This window comes from Myripristis murdjan, chromosome 10 (genome assembly GCF_902150065.1).
Source record: "Myripristis murdjan chromosome 10, fMyrMur1.1, whole genome shotgun sequence".
Taxonomy (NCBI): Eukaryota; Metazoa; Chordata; class Actinopteri; order Holocentriformes; family Holocentridae; genus Myripristis; species Myripristis murdjan.
The window spans coordinates 6590971-6614505 of NC_043989.1; the positions used below are offsets into that span (position 1 = coordinate 6590971).

Below are 23535 nucleotides of genomic sequence, written 5' to 3' on the forward strand. Positions count from 1 at the left end.
TGTTGCTGTGAATGCGAAAAGTCCATGTGGGTTTGCGACAAAGACAGAGCCTGGCCTTGAGGGCAGAATTACAACAAATGCAGACAATTGTTTACCTTCTACTGCAAAGATGACAATGGTGGGAAATGATTGCTCTAAATTATATAGCTCTGAGGGGAGAGTATGATAAATAAGACTGTTTGCTGCTTGTTTGGTGGCTGGTTTCATGAATAAATCCATATCAATCTCTCCAGAAACTATGACTCTAAAATAATTGATGTACATCTCAACCAAAATGGAAAAGAACAAGCTGTCATGTGTGCAGAATGAGATGGAACAGTTCATATCAGCCCATGAGGATGTCAATCTCACCATATGCATGTGCAGCAGAGGCCTGGAGGTAAGAGAGGCAGGCTTGCAATGTGATGGCTGCTGGTTAAAATCTAGAAACGGCTGGCAAAATCTGAGAAGGAAAGATAAACACTCCCCCCTCATTCAACAACCACCCCAAAGGTGGCCTTCAGCAACACAATTAAATTGGCAATATGTGGAACTGCACAAGGGTGGAATGATGTGGTGCTAAAGAAAGACGACGGTGCTCAATCATCCTAAAAATACAAAGCAAAAAAAAAGCCCTTCAGAGGTGTACCAGAGTTGGTTTAAGACAGAGGCATGATGGATGGAGGGAAAAGAGAGGTTATAAGTGTGAGGTCAAGGGTAAAATCAAACATAGCAATACAAATACGTAAAAACAGAAGAAAACGATTTGGTATATGCCTCATAAAACGCGATTCAGAGCATGATAAGCCTATGTGCTATTCTTTATGGTATGCTGGGTGCACTGCACACTATCAAAAATGGCGTTAAAAGATTTTCCACACCGGTAATCCATGACACTTTTTGTGTGTGTGATACTGTTTTTTCCATGTGCACATATGCAGGAAAAGATAGTGGATAAGGAAACTGACAGAATAAAGACAATACATACACTATACAACACCTGGGAGAGTAAAACCTCAGTATTCTATGTTAATTCAAGAATACTTAATAATTTCAATTTCGATTTTGGGGAAGTGCATACATGGAGTGTATACATGGATTCTGAGTAATCAGTGTCCAGCCATAACTGTATTACTCACAATAATCTTATTCTTGTGCGCATGTAAACACAGTGACAAAAGGCCTTTAGTATCTGTTTCCACCAGGAACGACAAATGGTCAGAGTAAGTGTTGTTCGAAGCTACTTCTGTCACCAAGAGATGACTGAAAGCTCTTTTGAAACTCTTCTTTGGGACTCTTTTAATATAATTTAGACTGTTATTTTTTTTATTTTTATTTTTTTAAACTTAGTTGGCTCTTTGTTTGAAACACGTTAAGCTCTGAGCACTGCTGGAAAACGGCAACAGGCTGCAGCTGTGAAAAGATGTTCCCAGTGGACACGTAACGATAGCCCGACATCACCAAACAAGGCTGAGGATAAACAAACGAGAGGGTCACAGTAGGACACTTGTCCTCTTCTGGCTTGACACTGTTCTGACCCCTCCTTGCTAGGCTTATGGGAGGCTTACGAGGCAGGAGATTGGCTTAAGATACACTATATAACTGCAGAACTGCAACATAGCCATAGCTGGAAATGGCACTTTTCCAAAGTGTCAGCTAGAGAGATGAATAGATGGGCACCTTAATTTAATCGGGTACACTCTCAGACACTGAGATCATTTTTTTCAAGAGAGACCTAAGAACAACAAAAACATCTATAAAAATGACAGATGGATTCAGTAAAGAGACAAACTAGGACAATCAAGCTTTAAACCTGGAAGACTAGACATTTTAATTTCAGTGATCCATGTAATGACATTGCATTTATAAGATGTGTAGTATTGGAAACCAGCCTAGTCAAGTTTAGTATTTATGTGAGAAGTAAATTAAACTAAGCAGTCACCTGGTGCCATTGTTTCTGGATTTAAAAGCAAGTACGGATGTGAGATGTTAGGGTGGTTTCAAGAGAACAGCCGGCAGCGTGATAAACTGCTCCCACTTGCTGCAAGGTAGAGCTAGCATGCTCTGTGCTGGGAACGTAGCCTTTCCATCTGTGATGCCAGTAATGTGCCAGAAATCCACTTCATAGGGGACACTCTGTAAAAAGAGTCCCTAATAGGAGTTCTTATTATTGGCAAGTTGTCAATACCAATGCTGGCCGACATGGCCAAACAAGGCTGAGGAAAAACAAGCAAGAGGGTCATGGTGGGACACTTGTCCTGTCCTGGCTTGACATTCTACTGACCCCTCTGTGTAGAAATCTGCACTGAGCAGCTTCACACATTCGCAGCTCAAAATGGCAGCAGGAGGTGACTGTTCAATAATGGGAAATCTGGTAATGTCAGGTCAGTAAACTGCACGCAGCACACTCATGTTTGCCAAACTGGCTGTCTGTGATTGCTTTATAGCAAAAGGACAAGAGTGGCAAAACATGTGAATCTGGCTTTCTCTGGATCGGCTGCTCAATAGCTACTGTGGATACAATTCTTGCTTTCCTTTCTACTGCAGCCCCACTTTGTGATTTATGCTACCAAGACAGGTGTATTTTTGCATGATGATTTTGCTTAGTGCAGATTTAAAGGCCCTTGGTTGTCACTGTTGGGGCTTAAGGAGATGGGTGCAGGATGAGGATGAGGGAAGATATGGACAAGAAAAAGAAAGAAATGAGTGGGCACGGTTAAGGCAAGATAGTAAGAGAAGCAAAGGAAACACACTGTACAATTCTGGGCAAGATACACCCAGATACAAGCGCTGAGATTGGTAATACAATTCATTGGCCTGTTTCCCATTTGTTAAAACAGGCTTGAAATAACTCCTTGCCCAACCATAACCCTAAACTTAACCATGTGGGCATATCTTTCCCAGACCTCTGGTAAGAGCCATAATAACGCAGTGGAAAATACTGAAGAAAATGGCACAGAGGGATAGGAGAGAATCAAGAGAAAATGGACCGGAAAGGGTGTTGAGGTGTGGTATGGTAGCTGACGATGAAAAGAAGGAGAAGAGATCAGGGGCAGGACAGGAAAACAAGAGGTTTATGGAGAGGAGAAAAGGAGAGGGGATGTTAAGGACAACAAGGAAAAAGGGAGGAAAGGAGGAAAGGTAAGAGGGAGGATTAGAAGAGGAAAGGAAGAGCAAAAAAGGGTGATCAGAGAGAGGGGGAAAGGCGAGGAAGAAAAGTAGGCAAATTGAGAATGAGAAGACAGGAGAAACAGGAAGAAGAAAAATAAAGAAAAATAGTAGGGTAGATGAAAAGACGTGTGTGGGAAGGGTAAAGTAAAAAGGGGGAGAAAGGAGAACAAAGAGGACAGCAAGAGGAGAGAGTCGAAGAAAAGAGAAAAAAATGTAAATGAGGAAAAAGGACAGGCAGAGTGAGATAAGAGAATGAGAACCACTGAGATAAAGATCGAGCGAGAGAAAGATAGATAGCAGGAGGAGGAGTGGAAGTGAAAGAAGATGGAGTTGGAGGGCAAAGTTGACCTTCCCCACCCAGCAGGAGGTCTGTGCTAAAGACAGAAAACCCCAGGCTGACCTGTCAGCTCACAGTCCGACTACTCTGTGTGCGCTTCATTTAGCTAGACTGACATGCCGAGTGAACCGTGGTCTGGATGTTGGGGGATAGAAGCTGTCTCTCACAGATAAAGTTGGCCTAAAAATCAAACGCGCCATTTAACGTGACTGGCACACTCAGCAAACCATGGTTTTGATGTTGGAGGATATGGATTTTTCTTTCAGTGGTAGAGCTAGTCTAGAATTAAGTGTTAGCCTTTCAAAAAGGCTAAGTAGGCTTAACACTAAAAAAAGACCAGGCTTTTGCTTTTAGACTTTGGAACCCAAAGTCATTAACAGAATCAATATCGTCTTGTGAATCGCCACTTACTTTTGACAGGCTATCATTGTTTTAAGCTTTTTTTTCTTTGTATTTTCAACTGCATTTTTGTTTTTGATTTCTTATATTTTTTTTAAAGCACTTTGCAAACTGCTTTCATAAAGTACTACAAAAATAAATATTATTATTATTATCATATTACACAGAAAAGTTTCTATCATTCAGTCAGTCAGACAGACAGATAAATAGATCTTTCAATGTGGGCTCATTACTTCACCCCACAAATAATCTTTTCTTTCACTTCTTTCACTCGCCCTTTCACAGATGAAGGCAATACAGGAGGCACAGAATGAAAAAGAAGCAAAAAATATAAGTGAACCAGTTCCAAAGGAGGACGAAGTGAATGTCTGCACACATCATGTTGGGAAAGAGCAAAAACATGACAGCGCCAGAGTCCAACAAGATGCATTCCCAGTGGCGTGCCACCTTCATGCCACAGTGCTCCTGGACGAGTTACAAAAACAACGAAAAAAGAAAAAGAAAAGGAAAAAGAAAAAAAAAGAGGAAAAAAGAGGGGGGTAGGGCACTCACGCGACGTCCTCTTCTGTTCCCATCAACAGCTCAACAACATGCTAGCTGCTCAACTCAAGCCAGTGGCAAAGTGACCCAGACAAGGGGAGCACTCTCGTAGTGAAATGAGCAGTACACATGAGGACTATGCTCGTGTGTGAGTCAGAAACAAACATTGAACATGAGTTTGGTTAAATACGGCTGTTGGATTTCACTCAAGGCTCAATGTTTTTCCCAAGATTTTTTCCATTCCATTTTTCCCTCTCTGAGCTCCCACTGGCCACTGATTAATCAATTCACTGGCCAAACTCAAGGTCTTCTTCGCCCTGGGCCTTTGGGCAATCCTTATTGAGAAACGCTGTATCAGTGAGACGCAAGCACAGGGAACAAGGTAAGGTCACATGGGATTCCTCCAACTGCCACTCAGTGGCCCTGCCATCCAAAACATAACAGCAGCAACAACAACAGTAAGTCTCTCCACCTGTCTGCCGATCTCTGGTGAGCTAGAATAGAGTGCTCACTTCAAAGGAAATCTCCTTGCACTGAAATGAATTGACCTTTCAAACAGGAGCCCAGCTCTGACAGAGAGAGACAGTTTCCACGGGGCTGTCCTCTCTTCTAACTCTTATCTGGCCACTGAAGCTGGGAAATGTAACAAATGACAGGGATAGATCAAGACTTATTAGTGTAGTGATTGACGCCACAGATTAACATCATGTTTTATTTTGGAGTTCTGAGAGCTAACATGTCGCCCAAATAACTCTTAGAGAGAGCAGAAAAAATTTGGGACGTTAGTCAATACTCTACTTCCTGTGACATTTTCCATCATTGCTGGAGAGCTGTTTTGACGTCACAGATTGCCAGAGATTTATCTGCAAAACGATCTCTCATTAAGCAAAGGATCTTGAAAATGTTAAACAAACAGCAAGTGAGCAAAATAATTGGAGGCATTCAGAGATAACAAAAGGGCATTATTTTGTCTTGCAATAAGGAGTATCTCTTGTGAATGATTATCACCTTCAATTTTTCTTGTCTTAACCTCAGAGATGCCAAAGTTAAAACTCTAATCGCTAATCTTTAAGAAAAAGGTCTCTGGATGTTTTGTTTGGAATGGTAATGCCTATGTGCCGCTTTTACATTATTTTAACCTTTACATTTCTGAACAACATTCAGAGGAAGCTGCATGATTCTTCAGCTTGTTTTACTGGCTCAGAGAATCTGTTCTTTGTATGCTGTTGGTCTCTCCACTGCACACTCAGATAACCTTGTGGTGCAGACAAAGCAGAGCAAACCCTCATTGCTGCGATACAGCAGCAGTGTAACAATGACAATGGCCTCTCCCTCTGGACAGTAAAGAACAGACATCTATTTTCAATTCAAAGCTGGAGACTTTTTCAGGCATTCTCTTCTTGTTAGATTTACCCTACACATTGGTTGGTGACAATGCACACGGCTTCAATCTCATCTTGTATTCCCATTCAAATCCAAAGGCAATCTCCTACACACAGAACATGATTCCTCCTCATTCCCTCGCTTCCTTCATTCATGCATGCATCAGTGGCATCCCATCGGGAGCGGGTCTTTTTCGTCACTGCGCCATCTCACCATTCAACACACACACTCTCTCTACACAGTGCCAATTAAACCAGAGTCTTCCTTGCAAATGACCTGCAGACATAAAGTGGCACATGTATGCATTTATTCCCTTTTATTAGCTTATCAATATGCATGTGCAGAAACCTATAAGAGCGGCAAATGTCATTTGCATAATTCTCTATAGGCTCCCATCAGAAGTAATAAAAGCAATGAAGATCCCGGTGCTAACAACATTGGTATTTCAGTAACTCAAAAGGTAGAGCTAGGCACCGACACTGCCAGGTTTAGGGGTTCCATCTGACGAACTCAAAGAGTATGAAATGGTAATGAAATCAGGCTGAGTGTACAATACCTCTAATATTCTACAGTATGTATGCCATTAAAAAGAATCTTCACTTCGAGGCACTGAGAAACCAACATCTGCATTAAATTCAATTTGGGAACGCACACCTATGTGCTACATTATGAGCTATTCACTACTCTCTGCAGGCTGACATTAATTAAATCACACTTTTAGTATATACTGTTTGGGGGAGACTTGAAGCACCTATCTAACACAAGTGCATGAAATAAATTTGTAACATGGCTGGCCCGAAAGGAAATTAACCACTAAACCAGGCAGTGTTAATGCCTTGCTCTACAAAAAGGAACCCCAAACACTGGTGGTCCCATTCCCTTGATAGATTGATGGGTGGGTACTCATGACCGACAGATGCAAGGATAGCTCACAAAGGGTCTCATTTATCAAAGTGGCATAAGATCAAATTTGAATTTTACCGAAAGGATCAGTTCAACAAGCCACAAAAAGGTTTTATTTTGATAGACACATTAATTTTCCTTTGTAATGTGATCAACATGAGGGCTGTATTTTTGAGCTGGTGTTAATTTGGCGTTAGGCACTTAACAACAGCGAGTTGAAAATTTTGTCTGGCTTTAAATTAGTTTTGCCCATTTTTTTGCCGTTTTGGAATGTTTTTTTTGTCTAAACTGCGCTTGCCAGTGCCGAGATGGGTGGACTGACACAGGTGGATGTGTTTCTTTTGCGGATCAGTGGCGCTGTGCGATTTTGGTGCCACTTAGGGGTTAATCATCACCTTCGCAGGTCTTAGCGAAAGTGACATGCACTGTGCTATTTTCATTTGTTGATAGAGGATGATATACTTGCTTGTTTCAAACCGATATAAATTCTTCAAGTAAGAGGAATGACTTCTTGCATATCAAAACTATAATTTAAATTTGATAAAAGCGCAAATGCCAGTAAAGCTGGTATTATCTTAAACGTCTGTAGGCCTGCTTAGTTAGATTAAGGGCTGAATTTCACCAATATCTGTCCTTCACAGCTGCCTGTTGGACGTATGACAGCCGTCTCTCATGGTTGATTTAATTTCTATTGCCATCAGAAAGCAATAGGATGGGAACGCTGTTCTATGCAGATTGAAGGAGGTGGTTAAGTAAATTCCAATTTCCACAATTCTCTCTGGAAACTGAAATAATAGGTTATTCCAGTCAGCATTATTATGGGGAGTTGTCAGTTTATTCCCCCATCATGTAAACATGTAAATCATGTAAAAAAGCTATTGCTTGGCTTTTCTCACATTTGTTAATTGCGGCACCATGTGCACATTTTAATACAGAAATGATGAACTGAATGTAAGCATTTAATTTCGGGAAAATCTATGAGGAAAAATACAGGCAAAATATACAGACAACCAAAAAAAAAAATTCCCTGGTAACGCACTTGCAGTATATATTCATGTTTGAGTGCTGTAGTGTCCATTCTGCATGGACTGCGCATGAAGAAAAGAGAAAAGACAGGAGAAGCCTGTCTGATCTCTTCCATTAGAAAATGCCAGTGTGTGTCATGTAGTGGGGAATGCAATGTTTTGAAAGGGAATGAGAGAAGCTGATTTCTAGTGGCGTAAACTCCTGTGCCAACCCACTCTCCCAGATAACACCAGGATAGTGCTTATCACCAAGATAATGCTGGTGTCGAAAAATTGCAAAAATAAGTTGTCCACACCCCAGAGAAAATATTGCCAGGTTTTAATGCTTTGACATGAAAATAGAGCCCAAGGTCTGCTCTGAATAATAAATTGGTGGGATCTATACCTGTGCAAACTCGTTTTTGAGCCTGCACCTGTAGTACGCTTTAAGTCTCCTCTCTAACACTGCTCTCAATAATTATTTTAACAAAAGAATTAATTTACTTAACAAATAAACCTTCACATTTATTCTAATCTCTGCTGGTGAACAGGTGATGCTGTTGCTCTTGTGGTGTGTGATGTACATGATCTTTCAAATTGGCATATTTTTATCACAGTTTGGTTGGATTTTTTGTGTTGGTTGTTGTCTTCTAATAGACGTAGTGTCCTGTACACCCGACTAAACGCTCCTTACAAACTGCTTCAACAGGTGATGCGAGGATGATCTAGATGTCCTGATACAGATGTGTAATGCAAAATACTCATAGGCTATGAATGACCATGTGCATGCTGAATCCTTCTTTTTATTGGCTAAAATCATCATATGGCCACATAATTAAGGGTGTGTTTTATGTAAGTAAATGTGAAGCTTAAATACACATTCCTTTGTATGTCATGTTGATGAATAAACCACATTATCACTAAAAAAAAAAAAAAAAAAAAAAAAAGAAGAAGACAGAAGGCATTTGTAGGTTGCAATGACCTACACTGCAAATGTATGTAGACAGAAATTTCCAAAACTTTCTCAGACAGAACAGGGGTGGAAGTGAACACCTCATTCTCAGAAGCATCTTGAGCTAGAAATATGGTACACTGGCTTCCAGCATTTCTGGTTCCCTCGGTAATGGCCAGACATAAAAGATGTAACAGACAAACAACCTAAGCCACAAACTACAAATGTAATCGCAGCAGAACCATCACTGTATATTTTATGCTCAGACACAAACACATAGAGCTATGTGCATTTATCACTATAGAGAAAAAAAACAACATTGACAATAACAGTTGGCCACCTTAACTTACACACACATTTGTACGGCAAGCTGTTGAAAGTCATCTTTATGACTGCTGATGGGTAAACAATAAAAAGTTTTAAACAAAACCAACAGCTTTTAGATGGTATAATAATAAACTTAATATGAGGGTATTGCTTTAAGTCATGTTATGTTATGTCATGCTTATCTCATGTATGTCTCAAGGACTTTAAAAAGACCAAACCTATCTAAAATTAATCTGCCATCAATTGCAAAACAAAATAATGGAAAATAGTGTGCAGAAAAAATAAACCACAAAGAAACAAAATAACTGCATACTGGAAGACATAGCAGGTCTTTACTCCTAAACACCATGCTTCCATTCACTCTCAATACTGAAGGCTGTTTTCTCACTTGATATCAACCGCTTTGTTTCATGGTGCCGAACCAAATCATTTGCTGAATTAATTTGGCACTATAAAAAAATCAACTGAACCCTTGTTTGTTTGCAAAGTGCTCCATGTTATCAATGTCAGACTTGTAAACAGACTTAAAAATCATAAAAATCCATGTATATAGATGAGATTGCGAACTGTACCATGACTTGTGGATCCAATGACAATGTGGATCCAAGATCCTTCTTTCTAGGAGGGGTCTACTGGTTTAGTGCAGACCTGAGTTAAAAAACAGCTTTCTCAGATAACTAAATGTACCGGTGACAGTGGAGTAAATGGACTCTGGTCCCTCCAACTGGCCTGGTTTGAAAACACCACAAATAAACAATGTCTAAAATGTTACTACAGTAAGTAAAGACCAAATATCACTAATAAAATCAACAGTGTTTCATAGTAACTGTTATGTATTTGTGGTAGAAATCAGAGTAATCTCTCTACTGGACATCTCACTGTGGAGAGAAGATCTTCAAGTAGTCTTAAGTATAATGATGCCCTAAAACAAATGCTGTTACCAAGAATCCGCAAGCTTTAGATAGGTATACGAATAAACAGACTTACACATATATACTTCATTTTGGAAACACAGCTAAGCGTGGAGGTGGTCCTATCCTCCTCATCACCTGTAAATTGGCCATTGATTTGCCTGCTGCAAACTCTCAATTACTTCCTCAGTTCCTTGTTTTTGACATAGGGAAGCTGTTTTAAAGGCCTCATTTAGCCTTTTTCTTTCATTAGATGAAAGCGAGGAACAGACAGATGAAGCAAACAAAAGAGCAGGTATGCTATCGCTCATTTTGGAATGCTGCACTAGATAATGGGACTGGGTCAGTTTGCCACTCACAATTAGTCCTAATCAATCCCTCGGTCAATGGTGGTGAATTGCACTGAAAGCAAAATTCAGTCTTACCAATAGGATAGAGACAGTTCCTCTCTGAATTGGTTCGGAAAAAACACTGCGCTGGCTGAGTGATATTAACCCATTTGGCGGATACCTTTATTGAAAGTGAACTGCAGTAAAACAAATGAATCCTTTCCAGAGAAAAATCCATCCAAAATCACTGTTAATGTCTTTTTATATTTCCATCACTCTCCTACCACGACTTGATGCTTCACTCAGTTACAATCCTGTGAAAGTAGTTCCAGTCTTTAAGAATTTACAGTGAAAAGATCACTGTGTGACCACATATCAAGTGCTAGTATGCAGTATTGAAAAAGAGAAATCATCGCACTTGGCCTACGTGTGGGAGTGACTAGGAAGAAAAACAAATCTGCAGCATAACAGACAATAATAGCATTTGATGATAGCAAATACATTGGGGGGGGGGGGGGGGGGGGGGGGGTTAGATTCCTCAGGGGCATTAATAAATAAATAAATAAATAAAATGATTACATTGGCATTATCCTTAAAAGCTGCAGTAAGCAATTTTCTGACCACTTGAGGGTTTGACAGCACAAACTCCATTTGGAAATGCAAAAGCCACTTCAATCCATAGCAGATTACTTGCAGAAACCAAAAGTATAGTTTTATTTTTTCTTATAAAAATTAATGTATTTTACTCTCACAGGGCCTCTGTTGGATTTCTTGGATTACTTTTTCTTCAAGTCTCAGTTCAAAAATGTGGCAAAAATTTCAGCTACAAGGTAAGCTTTGAATAAACTTTTTCAAGGGGGAGAAGTGGAAGACAAAGGAGGATCTTGTAGCTGGGCCAGGACAGAAATATAATCAAATCAGGCCATAACAACAGGCCAGCTATAAACTGTATGGTGGCAAAACACCTACAGTGACGACTCTCACATTGCAAGGGCTCATTTTACTGCAAGCAAAAGCAGTTCATATTGCTAAATTGCTTTAATACAATGAAGTGTAAATAGGTAGAGTCCTACCTCCTACTGAGCTCAGCCTGCCTCTGCAACTCTACAGTGAATAGCGGCAATTTGCAACAAGGGGCATGGGACGACAACAGAGTAACACGATCAACAGTCATGGCTGAATGGAAATCAATAGCAATAGGACGGCTATTGCTGCTATAAATAGCTTAGCAGGGCTATTACAAGGAAGTGTTTGCTGCTGTGAGAAAGTGGGGTGGGAGGGGGCACATGGATGGTTAATCACCAGGTTTTCATTCTCACTCACAACCAACGTGATAGCCTCTCCTCCATGTTGGAATGGCAGCAGCTGTGATGTGGCAAGCCGTAAAACACAAACACACACACACACACACGCAGACACAACTGGCCATGCACACTCATACGGTATTATGGACGCCCATACATTCAAGTAATTGATGCTTTCACAGGTGCCCACATGTAAACACACGCACACTAACTAACACACCTGTAAACGCCAATACACACACACACACACACACACACACACACACACACACACACACACGCACGCACCTATAGATGCATACAAACGCACAAATGTGCACACAAACATATGTTCACACTCACATAAATAAATCATGGAAACAAATGAGCAGTCACATGGACACAAAGAGAAAAAAAATCACATAGCTGTACACACAGACTTCACATGATTGCTGGCTGAATGTCACAGATTGAGGTTGGAGATTTAATTTCGACAGAAACGATTCCTCTTATCAAGTGTCTGTTTCCCAGATAGCAGCAGTCCAATCTACACGTCTCATTATCTCATCTCACACTGGGCTGGCTGTGTACTGTATATACTGTGCAAGCACTGCGGGATTCTATAGAATACAGAAACCTATCTTCAGCAATGGCATTTACCATAGCTGCAATGTCTTTTAGCATCAACAGATTCCCAACTGTTGACTTGTTCTGTTTGCTCTAACTGAACATTACTCTGAGATGGCTAAATAAACGCTGTAGGTGAACTGGGATCATAAAATAATGAATCCATTACCATCCCTTTAACTTTAGCTGCATTTAAAAGAAACAGATTCATGAGTGTCATCTTTGCAATGTAAGTCACTCTAGATATCAGCTTAAATGGTTAAATTGTGTTTTGAGAAATAACCACATTGAGTGTTGACAGGAGTCACACATGCTGACTTATTCTATTTGCACCCACTATGAATGTCTCAGGATGAGATTAGTCATCTAAATGGGAAAAGTGTGATTTTTAAAATGACTACCTTTAACTACTGAATTAAATACAAAGGGCCCTATCTTGTGCCACCCGCTATCCGCTGCCACGACCCGCTACCCGCAAATTGCGGATTTAGGAGCTTCCGCTATCCCTAAACGGTATCTTGCACCACCCGCTACCCGCTATCCGTTATGCCGACTGCATCATTTGCGCCTGGAGGTGCGTCGTGGGCGTGTTTCATGCGCTATCCCTAAAGTTGCTATCTTGCGCACACACTTTAGGGATAGCGGATAGCGGGTGGTCCTGACCACCCGCTATCCGCTATCCCTAAAGTGTGTGCTGTTAGGAGAGCGCGCCCAGGCGGCTTCAATGCGCGCCCCGTCGGAGCCTCGCCACGCACACGGTCGGACTGATACCGGGACGCCGCCGGAATGGACTGAGTATATTACTCATATAGACTGTTTAGAGGAAAGACTGTTTTAATTGGACACTTACGCCAGCACGTTTTATTGTTTTATCATAAGCCAGCAGCTGTGCTATATTTTTATTTTTAATATTTTATTTGCCCAATCTACCTTGTCAATAAATTAGTTTACACATAGTTCCACCTCTGCCTCTTGTGTGTGTGTGGTGTGGCCGGGGATTTTACTCAATCAGTACAACCTTGTGACACGTCCACTTGGACACATGTGGCTCCACCTCCCGAATTAACTCGCCTATAATATAATATATAATATGTATATAAAGCCAACTTGCTTTAGCCTCAGTAGAAGCCCTGAGAAAATCTACATTCCTCTCTCCATCGCGGGTTTAGGATTTAGGATTTAGGATAGCGCATCCTGCCCTTAAAGGCAATGGCACCTGGCACACTGATTGGTTTAACTGGCGTAACGCCCAAAACACACCTATGCATAATATAGCGGGTAGCGGAGGTGTTTTGCGGATAGCGGGAGGTGCACAAGATAGCAACTTTTACGGGGGAACGCCTCTTCCTAAATCCTAAATCCGCAAATAGTGGGTTTAGGGAGTCTGGCGCAAGATAGGGCCCAAAGTGCCAACGCTGCCTGCTCTTGACATGGTTTTCCGTAATGAGGTCAGAGATAGACAAGTAGTACTACTATTTTTTACCTGAGTCATTAACCATTAGTCACAGGCACTAAATGAAAACATCTCCTCTCTCCATGAAAAGAAACCCAAGTCAAAATAAAATCTATATGCCATTTAGCAAATACTTCTTTTTCTCTAGAGCATCTTGGAGTGCCATGTGAGCACTTTTTTTTTTTTTTTTTTTTTGCATGGATGAGCCAAGTAGATACTGAAGCCGTTACCCTGACAGTGGTAGCAATACCTATCACCAACATCAGGTTTCAAAATGTTTCCAAATGTTTCAAAATGTGGCCTTTGTGGTTGATTGAAAAAATCTTTTGGGGTTTGAATTGTGTTTGTATTTTGTACATATTTTTCCCACTTTTTTAACATTAATTATTACACACTCCACTACTGGTAAATGATGGGAGAGTTCAGTGCCTAGTTAAGGGCAGTTTGACAGTAATAATGAGGGAGGGAAGAGAGTTATTTGCTTGCCTGACCTCACAATCTATCTAGGAAATCAGCTGGGCCTCAAGACCACTCGTGGTTGAGGGAAGGCCAAGCATTTCCCACACTATCCCATCCCTGATTTTCACAGTCAACTGAGACTTTGAACCAGGAGACTTAGCCAAGCCAGCTGTTGAAACAAATATGAAAAAATATGAAAAGGGTGGGCCATGTTCATTTGGCTTCATATTCAAGGTTCAAGGTTCAAGGTTACTTTATTTGTACCCGTACGTAGATTTTGTTTGCAGTGAGCAAGGCGGCCTCTTTTTCCACAAACAAAACAACAGCTCAAAGACAAGACATGACAGGTACAAGTGACAACTGTGCTCACTACTAAAAGGGTAAGCCACAGTATAAAAATAAGGTTTAAAAAAGCCATTGCTAAAAACAAGGTAAATAAAAACAATGTATATACTTGGTTTTAACAGCTATCTTGAGTAATCCAGTCACAAGTGGTGAGCATTAAGTACAGGTCAGGGCCTCATAGGGCCATATAGTATTTGTAGTATGGTCGCCTGCGCACCCTGATGGCTCTCCCAAAACATCAGAGGGCCTCCAATTAATTGGCTTTGTGGCAGGAGGGAGTGTTTGATAGAAGAGACTATTCAAGGTGAAACTCAAATTTGACAGGGGAGCAACATTAAAAGAATTGCTTTGATTTTGAATTACTGGATCATATAACTAAGGATATACAAAACCGAGCGGAATTAGATGCATTACAGCTAAAACAAAACAAAACAACAACAACAACAAAAAAAAAACATAACCTTTGTGATAGCCTCATGTTTTTATACTTTTCTGTTAGATCTGCGGCCGTGTTTACGTCTACAGTCAAGCTAAATTTTAAGTCACATAAAGAACAAGAAACAATGTGAATTAGGATTCCATCAACTGTTTTGGAGCTAATAAACTAGGCTGTGCAAAAGGCATCATTTTGTCAGGGATATGTTTTATGCTGTCCATCAGAAGACGGTGACAGGGCTAACAGTTAATAACTCGTGAGTGAAATGTTCTCCACGTCAGAACTTATTCAAAAGTTTTTTTTTTTCAAAGTTAAGGACATTTTTTCTAATTTTGCCATTTACATGAACCTCTTCAAATGTGATACTTAAATGCACATAAAAATATGCTGACACACAGCTTTGTGTTTGTGTTTGTTTCACTGTATGAGCTACTAAAATTTTCCCCTACTCGGCTGAAACTGGAACATGCTTAAGGTATGCCTCCTTCCCAGCTTCTGCATCACTGGCCCACAGCTTTCAAATGTGCAGATAAAGACAATTTTGATGCTTTTAATAACTACCCATCAGGGTAATTTGTAGCAAAAAAAAAACAAAAAACAAAAAACAAATAACAAAGAAAACATAAAAAAGGGGATTCTTCCATCTTTCACAATGGTTTCAGTCCATCGTAAATCAACGCCTTCCTCCGATCGTCCCCTCAACTACAAGTGGAACTATTTTGTTGACTGGTGTGTACTTACAGGTGAAGATGACCAGGGCGGAGCGAAGCAACAGGTCAACAGCCATCTTCCACCTCTCCTCCACACGGGCCACCACCGCAGGAATAAGGATCTCTGCCGGAACGTAGAACTGAAGGGCAAAGGTTATGAAAATGCCAAAGCTGTAAAGCAGCTTCACAACCTGGTACGTCCTGGAAGAGGAAGAGAGAAAAGGAAACAGAGTGAGAAAGAAGGAAAAAAATAAATAATGTGTGTGTGTGTGTGTGTATATACACACACACACACACACACACACATACATACACTACTCAAAAAGTTAGGGATATTTGGCTTTTGGGTGAAATTTATGGAAAATGTAAAAAGTTCACGCTACAGTGACATTATATCATGAAAGTAGGGCATTTAAGTAGAAGCATACACTGGTGATTTCCTCATCTCAAACAATTTCTTGAAACAAAAGCCAACAACAGTGGTGGATATAGCACAACAAAAAATGTCAGTGTCAATAACTTGTCATGTGCCCTTGAGCATCAATTACAGCTTGACAATGACGTCTCATGCTGTTCACAAGTCGAGTTATTGTCTGCTGAGGCATGGCATCCCACTCTCCTTGAAGGGCGGCCCTCAGGACATTGAGGTTCTGGGGTACAGAGCTCCGAGCCTCTACACGGCGACTCAGCTGATCCCATAGGTTTTCTATGGGATGCAGGTCTGGAGAAAGTGCAGGCCACTCCATTTGAGGTACCCCAGTCTCCAGCAGCCGTTCCCTAATGATACGACCTTGATGAGCTGGAGCATCAAACACCTGATGTGAATTTTGCCGTTAAACTCCTTGTTAGAGAACAGCAACTTGTGCAAAAAGTACTGAAACATTGAACAGTTGGAAATGTGCATTCAAAAGTTTACAGAAGGTCACATTAAGTTCACCTGTAAAGATTATAATGCATTTTAGGATCATCCTGAAATTTCACCCAAAAGCCGAATATCCCTAACTTTTTGTGAGTAGTGTATATATATATATATATATATATATATATATTTATACACACACACACACATTTACAATGGTAGGTTAAACACTGCACTGGAACACAGGTGCTCAGCATAAGATTTCAATTTCCTCTTCAATCTACTTCAAAAAACCTATGACAAGATGAACCTATGACAAGATGACAAAATAAAAACCAAACACTGATTATGCTCTGCTCTTTTTTTTTTTTTTTTTTTTTTTTTTAAACACAGAGGCTGGTAATTATAGTCTTTCAGTTTTCAAGCTCATTCAGCGGCCAAACTATTCCACTAATTAGCCGAATCATTCCAGTCAGGGGAGGCATCTCACAAGACGACTCCTGCAGCAGTGATGATAGTAACAAGTAATGAGCAAGCAAATCTAATCTGAGCTTTTAGTTTGACTAACTTTATTATCCCTAAAAGGGAAATGGGTTTGCAGGAAGGAAAAAAAACAAAAAAAAACAGAGGCTGAGCTTTTTTATCTGAGGAAGGAAAATGGTTTTAATCAAAACTTTTAGGGGCTGGACCAGATGACACAGGATTTGTCACAAAGTTAGTTTGCCCTCTGCACGTAAAGTTTGTTCCTAATCTTCTTATAAAGGATATGTCCGGAGATTGATGAGCTGCTAATCATCATGTGTTGGGCTCTGCAGAGAGGACACTGCCTATTAGCACACCATGAGTCCTTCCGCTATTGCTCTAAACCTAACCATCTTAAATAATAATCCTTACTTAATTGCATATGCAAAATATTAAATATCCTGTTTCTTATTCTCTATCACTAACAGATATTGTGACAGTCTGGTGGGGACACCAGACTGGGACACCTGAAGAAGCTTCTAGGATGAGAAGTGAAACATCTTCAAGAATACACAAACATGTCCATCTGCCCTCGATTCAATTGTATTTAGTTTATCATGACCTGGATGACTGAGAAACGTCACAGATAAACTGGTCATAGTCTTAAATGGATGACAATCTTGTTTGTGTTGAGTATGCCTAAACTGATCAGCGTCTCAGGGTGAAATTTTAATCAGTCTGGCTGAAAAATAAGAATGTCTGCTCTCAAATTACATTAACAAAACTTTGTTAAACCTCCTCATGTTCAATTTGCAGCTGCACCCAACAGGATAGGATGTAATCTACTGCACCATGGGCTGAGAAGAACCTTCTTCTGTAATGTACATGAATACATCAACATCCACAAAGTCAACAACAGCAAAATCAGAAAAGCACACCAAGCCTTGAAGTCTGGCAGCCTTCCTTTAAGGTACTCTTACGCAGACTGGCAAACACTACAAATCAGTTTGCACATATCAGTTTGTACAATAATGATGTCAGCTTACCAGCAGTTAGGAAGGTTGAGTGTGATACTGCCTGCTATATCATTTCCAAAACACATATAGCCTATGGTGCCCAGGCTGATGTACAAAAAAGTAACAATTCCCATGCCCAGGTACAAAACCAGGTTGAAGCTCTGCGGCCTATGCATCTTATTCTCCAGGGGAAGGACCTGCAAAATTGAAAGGCAGAGACAAACAGATTGTAACAGGACAACAGATAAAAATGAACTGATGATTTGTGGGTGCTCATTCTCCGCTTTCGGGGATGTTGTTATTTGTTGAGATCTGAAGAACACTAGAGTTTACAGCAATTCTTCATGATCAGTGAGAAGTATAGGATTACTGATTCTGGTGAATTAGGCAATTTGTAACCAGTTCTCGATATGCAGCCCTACTGTCGACCAAAGCTTATTTACCATCGGTCTGAGGCTGTCTTTATTTTCAAGTGGAGTTGGGCAAGAATGTAGACAATGAATTAAAATGTTTTTTGAAGAACTATGAGGAAATTTTGAAATGTGATTTTAATTGGAGTTGTGGAGTATCAGCGCAGGGGAGTGGAGTCTCCTGGGAATAAAAAGGAAAGGGAAATGGCGCCAACTTGGAATAGTGGTGGAGGGAAACTACTGTACTGTCATCTACTCTGGACATAGAGACCTAAGAGGTTCTGGTGATTTGCAGTTGAGCCAAACCACAGCTAAGGAGCTCCTCTCTCACCGGGAGATGTGAATGGAAGTAGGAACAAGCAGGAGAGCCCTGAAATTCCTCCATGGGGTTTGGATTGGAAAGACAGGTTGATTCAGAGAGTTGAACTGACTGCCTGTTTATTGTTTAAAGATGTGAAGAATTCCCCTGGAGCTGAGGTTCCCAAACTTTTCATACCGTGTACCACTATGTGCCAAACCAAATTTCCCAAATACCACCAAAGTAGATAGTTATTATTGTTCATGTTATGTCGGGCGTAACGTCACATCACCCTATGTAAGCACAGGCAAATTTTAGTTCAAAAATGTTTAAACAAATAAAAACTATGTTGTTTGGGCTAAAATTATTATTATTATTATTATTATTATTATTATTATTATTATTATTGTTATTATTTTGGTTTTAAGTTAAGGATTTGGGCCACTTGGAGTGTCATTGTTAGGCCTTTCAGCAAGGCTCTTGCATACCACCAGGTGGGGCCTCGTGTATGTGGTATGTGTACCAAGGGTACACATACCACAGGAATCACTGCCCTAGAGGAGATAAAAAACAAAGAACTGACCAACTGAGAGGACAGTTCCTTGAATGGACAGAGTGTAAGCTTTTGTCTCCAGGTTGTGTCCAATAAACTGCTACATTTGTGATCAAAAAACAACTTGTGTGTCTTTCTTGGGATTTGTACCTCTTGGTCAAGAGATGCCACATGTAAGAGAGAATACGAGCACTCTGAGTACAACATACAAAACCCAAGACAGCCTCTGGAAATAGTCTCTCAGGAAACAATTTCCACTCCCCTGGGCTGATATTCCAGGGTGTGTTTTTTGTGGTAAAATAAAAGATAACATTGTATTAACATTTGCTGTTATAGAGATATACAATGTGAAGTACAAGAAGTACAAGTAGAGCTGAATTTGCTTTGCACCTCAGGCATAGATTCCTGGTTTCTGACAATATGATCTTCATTTATAAGTCCTTACAATGATCACATATGTTTTGTTTGTTTGTTTGATTGTTTCCACAAGCCCACCCCACCTTTTTTTTTTATCTCACCTGGTCAATATCTTAATTTTTTCTATTCAATTTCTCTTTTCTTTGAGTGTATTATTATTAGTGTGTGCTGCTAAGCCATTCAATCAATGCCTTGTTCATGTGGACGCTTCTTATATGAGGATTAATTTGGCCTTTAACGATTATGAATGAATGAACCCTAACCATGCCAGGATCATGCAACCCATCTGCTGTTTTGTTGTGGCTTTTTCCCTTTATTGTCAGGAGAGCGGGGATTTATAGGAAGGACAAGGTAGACAGAGCAGAGGTGACATGCAACAAAGGGCAGGGGCCAGATTCGAGTCTGTGCCCCTATGATTAGGACTTTGCCTCATGATACACACTCTACCAGCTGAGCCACCTTGGTGCCTGACCTGTCGGCTTTTATTCCACTCTCACCATCCTTCACTGCGTCACATTTCCTTTTCTCAGCAGTTACAGTGGAAATAAAAGTGTGCTCCTACTTGTAAGGGTGTTGATGCTTTCGCGTTTCATTTTAGACTTAATTTTAGACACTGTGAGAAACACTGAGATGTCTAAGCAGGTGTGTATGTCAGTGTGTGATTATGTGTCTGTCTTCTATAAGTCCTCTATATGGGATTAAGACTGACATGGTGACGGTTGGTTACCACTCCCATCCTTACCTTTCTTCTAGTTGCCTGTGTGATTTGAAATCAGTTAGAAATCTTACTGATAATTTTCAAATGCCAACAGGCCTGGTTTCTAGTTACTTTTCTGACTGGTTAAACCCCTATGAGCCTGAGAGCAGTCTGTGATCCTGAGGTATGGTTCTCCTCACTGTTCCAATCTCATCACCAAAGAGTTTTTCCATTAAGGCCCTTTGTAATTTCCTGCAAGAGGATATCAGGCTGGCAAAACTAATATCATTGCTCATTGTATCATGTAGTTACATAATAAAATTTTGTTTTATACAACAGCATTTTATTAGTTTGGCTGTTGCTCCCTCTTTTAATTTTCTTATCTCTGGATCTAAAGGTTGGTTACCTTGTATCCCTGTTTTTATTATTATTGCTTTTTATTCAACCTTTCAGCCCTACTTTTTACCTCAATGTTTTCTAGCACAAGGTTAACTTTACCTTGTTTAGTAAATTATGTAATGACCCTGTTTTTGTGCATATTATCAAAGTCACATACCACTCCGATTCCCTCAAAAGCGAAGATGGCCATCCCAAAGAAGAGTGGGTAATCTTTGGCACGCCCCACTTTTGGTAGATCGATGGGGTATTTGATGTTCTGTGAAGAAAACAGGAGAGACAAAGTAGAGTATAATTTGTTTCTCACATCTTAAAAATAACATGCAATAAATAAAAATAGCTTGTAATGCTACAGGCCCTTGCATATGTTTTGGCACTATCTGTGTATGTTCTATGCTGTTTACCTCTGTCTAAAGGAGGGAAAAAAACATCAAACACAATGTTATATAGTTGGTGATAAGAAATATAGATATGTTGTAATACAGGAAAAAGATACTAGCAATCACCACAGTCCTCTGGTCTCTCTCTTTTTCCCTGAGCTGGGAGGGTTGCTAACTAATATAGGGCTGTAGTCAAAACAACATGTGGAAACCATTATTCCCCCTATGCAAGACCACTGAAGCCTCCCATTCTGTTTTCTCCCGGAGCTAGATGGTTAAAGGAACCATGGACAGACAGACAGACATACTGATAGATAGATAGACAGATAGATAGACTCTGTTTTTGCAGGACTATGTTAAATACTGAGCTCTGATGGGTCAGAACATCAGTGAAAACATTTTGAGGTCTGTTCCTGCTGAACAACAGATCACTGTTTGAGACATTATATGACTCCGCAATCTCACTGCAAAGTTACATTACCTTGTGATGAAATCATGTCAAATCAATATGTTATGTCAAATGGCCATGGTCTGTGTTAAGAAACCATGTGATAAGTGGGATAATGAACATGGATCCCGTCATTAGTGCAAGATAAACCCTGGCAGGTTGACTCAAGGCCTTCAGGTGAGCTGCTGCTATACATCACACCTTACATATCACTGGTAAGACAATCTCACATTCCTCAAGGGTGCTCCCACTAAATGATGATCTAAATTAGACTTAACAGTGGCAGGAAAATTAGTATGATCAGCTGGACTTTCAGCTGCCTAGAATTTCTTTACTCCATCGGGGAAACCACCTCAATAGTGTCAGTTTAATTTTGGATTAGGGGTGTAACCATACGTTAGTTAGTTGAATGTTAGTGTGCGATGTGGTTCGATATGTGATACTAGGCTCATAATGCAACACAGTCACAGTTGTAGAAACCATGATAATCTACAGAGTAAATTTGTTTCTTCCCTTCTTTAAGTGAAGAATGATACAGCAAAGTAGGATATGTCTGTCTACTTTGACTTGTGATATGAACTGTGATACAAATGTGTACTCTTGTACTCAGCTGATGCTCTATATATGATTATAACCATAAGATATCAGTGATTTTTCTGATAAATATTTTGCCTCCACAACGTACCTTCTGACTTTTTTTTAATCAAGATACACTGTGGCGAGATTTATTACTGCATTCTTCAATTGGGTTGATGCATATTTCATTACCATTATTGCATATTATATGTTCAAAGGTACTTTTTTGGACTTTTTTGCAGAGCTTTAACATGCTCACAAACACCATAAGTCTCACTATTGAATCTTTGAAGGGTTTTGAGACAAAGAAATTGCTTTTTTTTTCCAAGGCAAGGCTGTTTCTCAGAAAACACGACTGCTACATATCTGTAAAAGGCAGATGCCGTATGATGAAATACTCAGTGACCGGAAAACAGGTAATCTAGAGCATCTGTCGCTAACAGTTGTCCTCTTATCCATAACAACCCTAGAACCCAATCAGTACACAGAGAGAAAAAGACCACCAGCCAGCCATTTCCAACTAAATGGCTGGTTGTACAGATAAAGACTAACCACAATAGATCCATTCATTGCCTTTCTGCAGCTGAAAAAAGCCCCAACTGTGAAGTTTTACACATTCAATCTAACAAACCTTAGAAGTTACTGGGTGGCATATACTGCTTCTTTGGATGCAGATTCCCATTTGAAACATATTTTTATACTGCTTTATGAATCAGTTTCCCCCCAACCTTTATAGATGAAGGGAACATCGACAGTCATCGAGAGTCATTTTTTTTTAGCAACGTCCTGCTTCACAGTATTACAGTTCCACACTGGGAGCTGCCCTGCACAACCACAGTCTTCTGCTGTCGATCATGGGGGGCAGCTACACTTCAGCAGTTGCAAATTCAATGATTCACTTAAGTACCCTTTGATGGTGGTTGCTGAAGTAGAGCAGTGAGTTACTCATTCACATAAAAGGCTTTTTTCCCCAACTTCTGAGTCAACTTGTAAGTCAGGGAGGAAGATGGGAGAAAACCTCATGGCTCACGCACATACATTTCTTCTAGATACTTGCAGGGGCTGGCCAAGTGTATACAACTGTCTAATGGTGATGGATGCCTGCAATCATGTTTGGCAGGTAGAGGTGGATTTATGTGATAAGTTATTAGCAATTCTCTTTATCAAGTTAGTCAGCCTTTTACCTGCAAAACATGAATGCAGACTTCCTTCACTATTAGGGAACAGTTCAATGCAATGGCCCACAGTAGACCTATGAGTTATACACAGGGACCAGCATGTAGTATGGTCATGTAGTCTGGAGGCCAACGAACCACTGTGACTGATTGTGCTTGCGACCAAAGGTTTTATGGTTCAAAACTATGGACCTGCTGTGAAAACATGGGTGGGAAAAATGGAGGAGCAATGACGCCCACCCCCACTTCCCTTAACAACTTCTAGTGATGTCTGCAGCTCCCAGTGGGAATGAATGGAAT

At 40.3% G+C, this 23535-nt stretch overlaps 1 protein-coding gene across 1 annotated transcript in view; it reads right to left on the bottom strand.

Moving 5' to 3' along the window:
* slc36a1 (solute carrier family 36 member 1) overlaps positions 1–23535 on the bottom strand; it is a 50861-nt gene that overhangs the window by 8925 nt on the left and 18401 nt on the right. Inside the window, exons 9-11 of the mRNA XM_030062038.1 lie at positions 20817–20915; positions 17916–18082; positions 15580–15749 (exon numbers count right to left, since the gene is read on the bottom strand). Coding sequence (XP_029917898.1) covers positions 15580–15749; positions 17916–18082; positions 20817–20915 — 436 coding nt within the window. The remainder of the gene's footprint in view (positions 1–15579; positions 15750–17915; positions 18083–20816; positions 20916–23535) is intronic.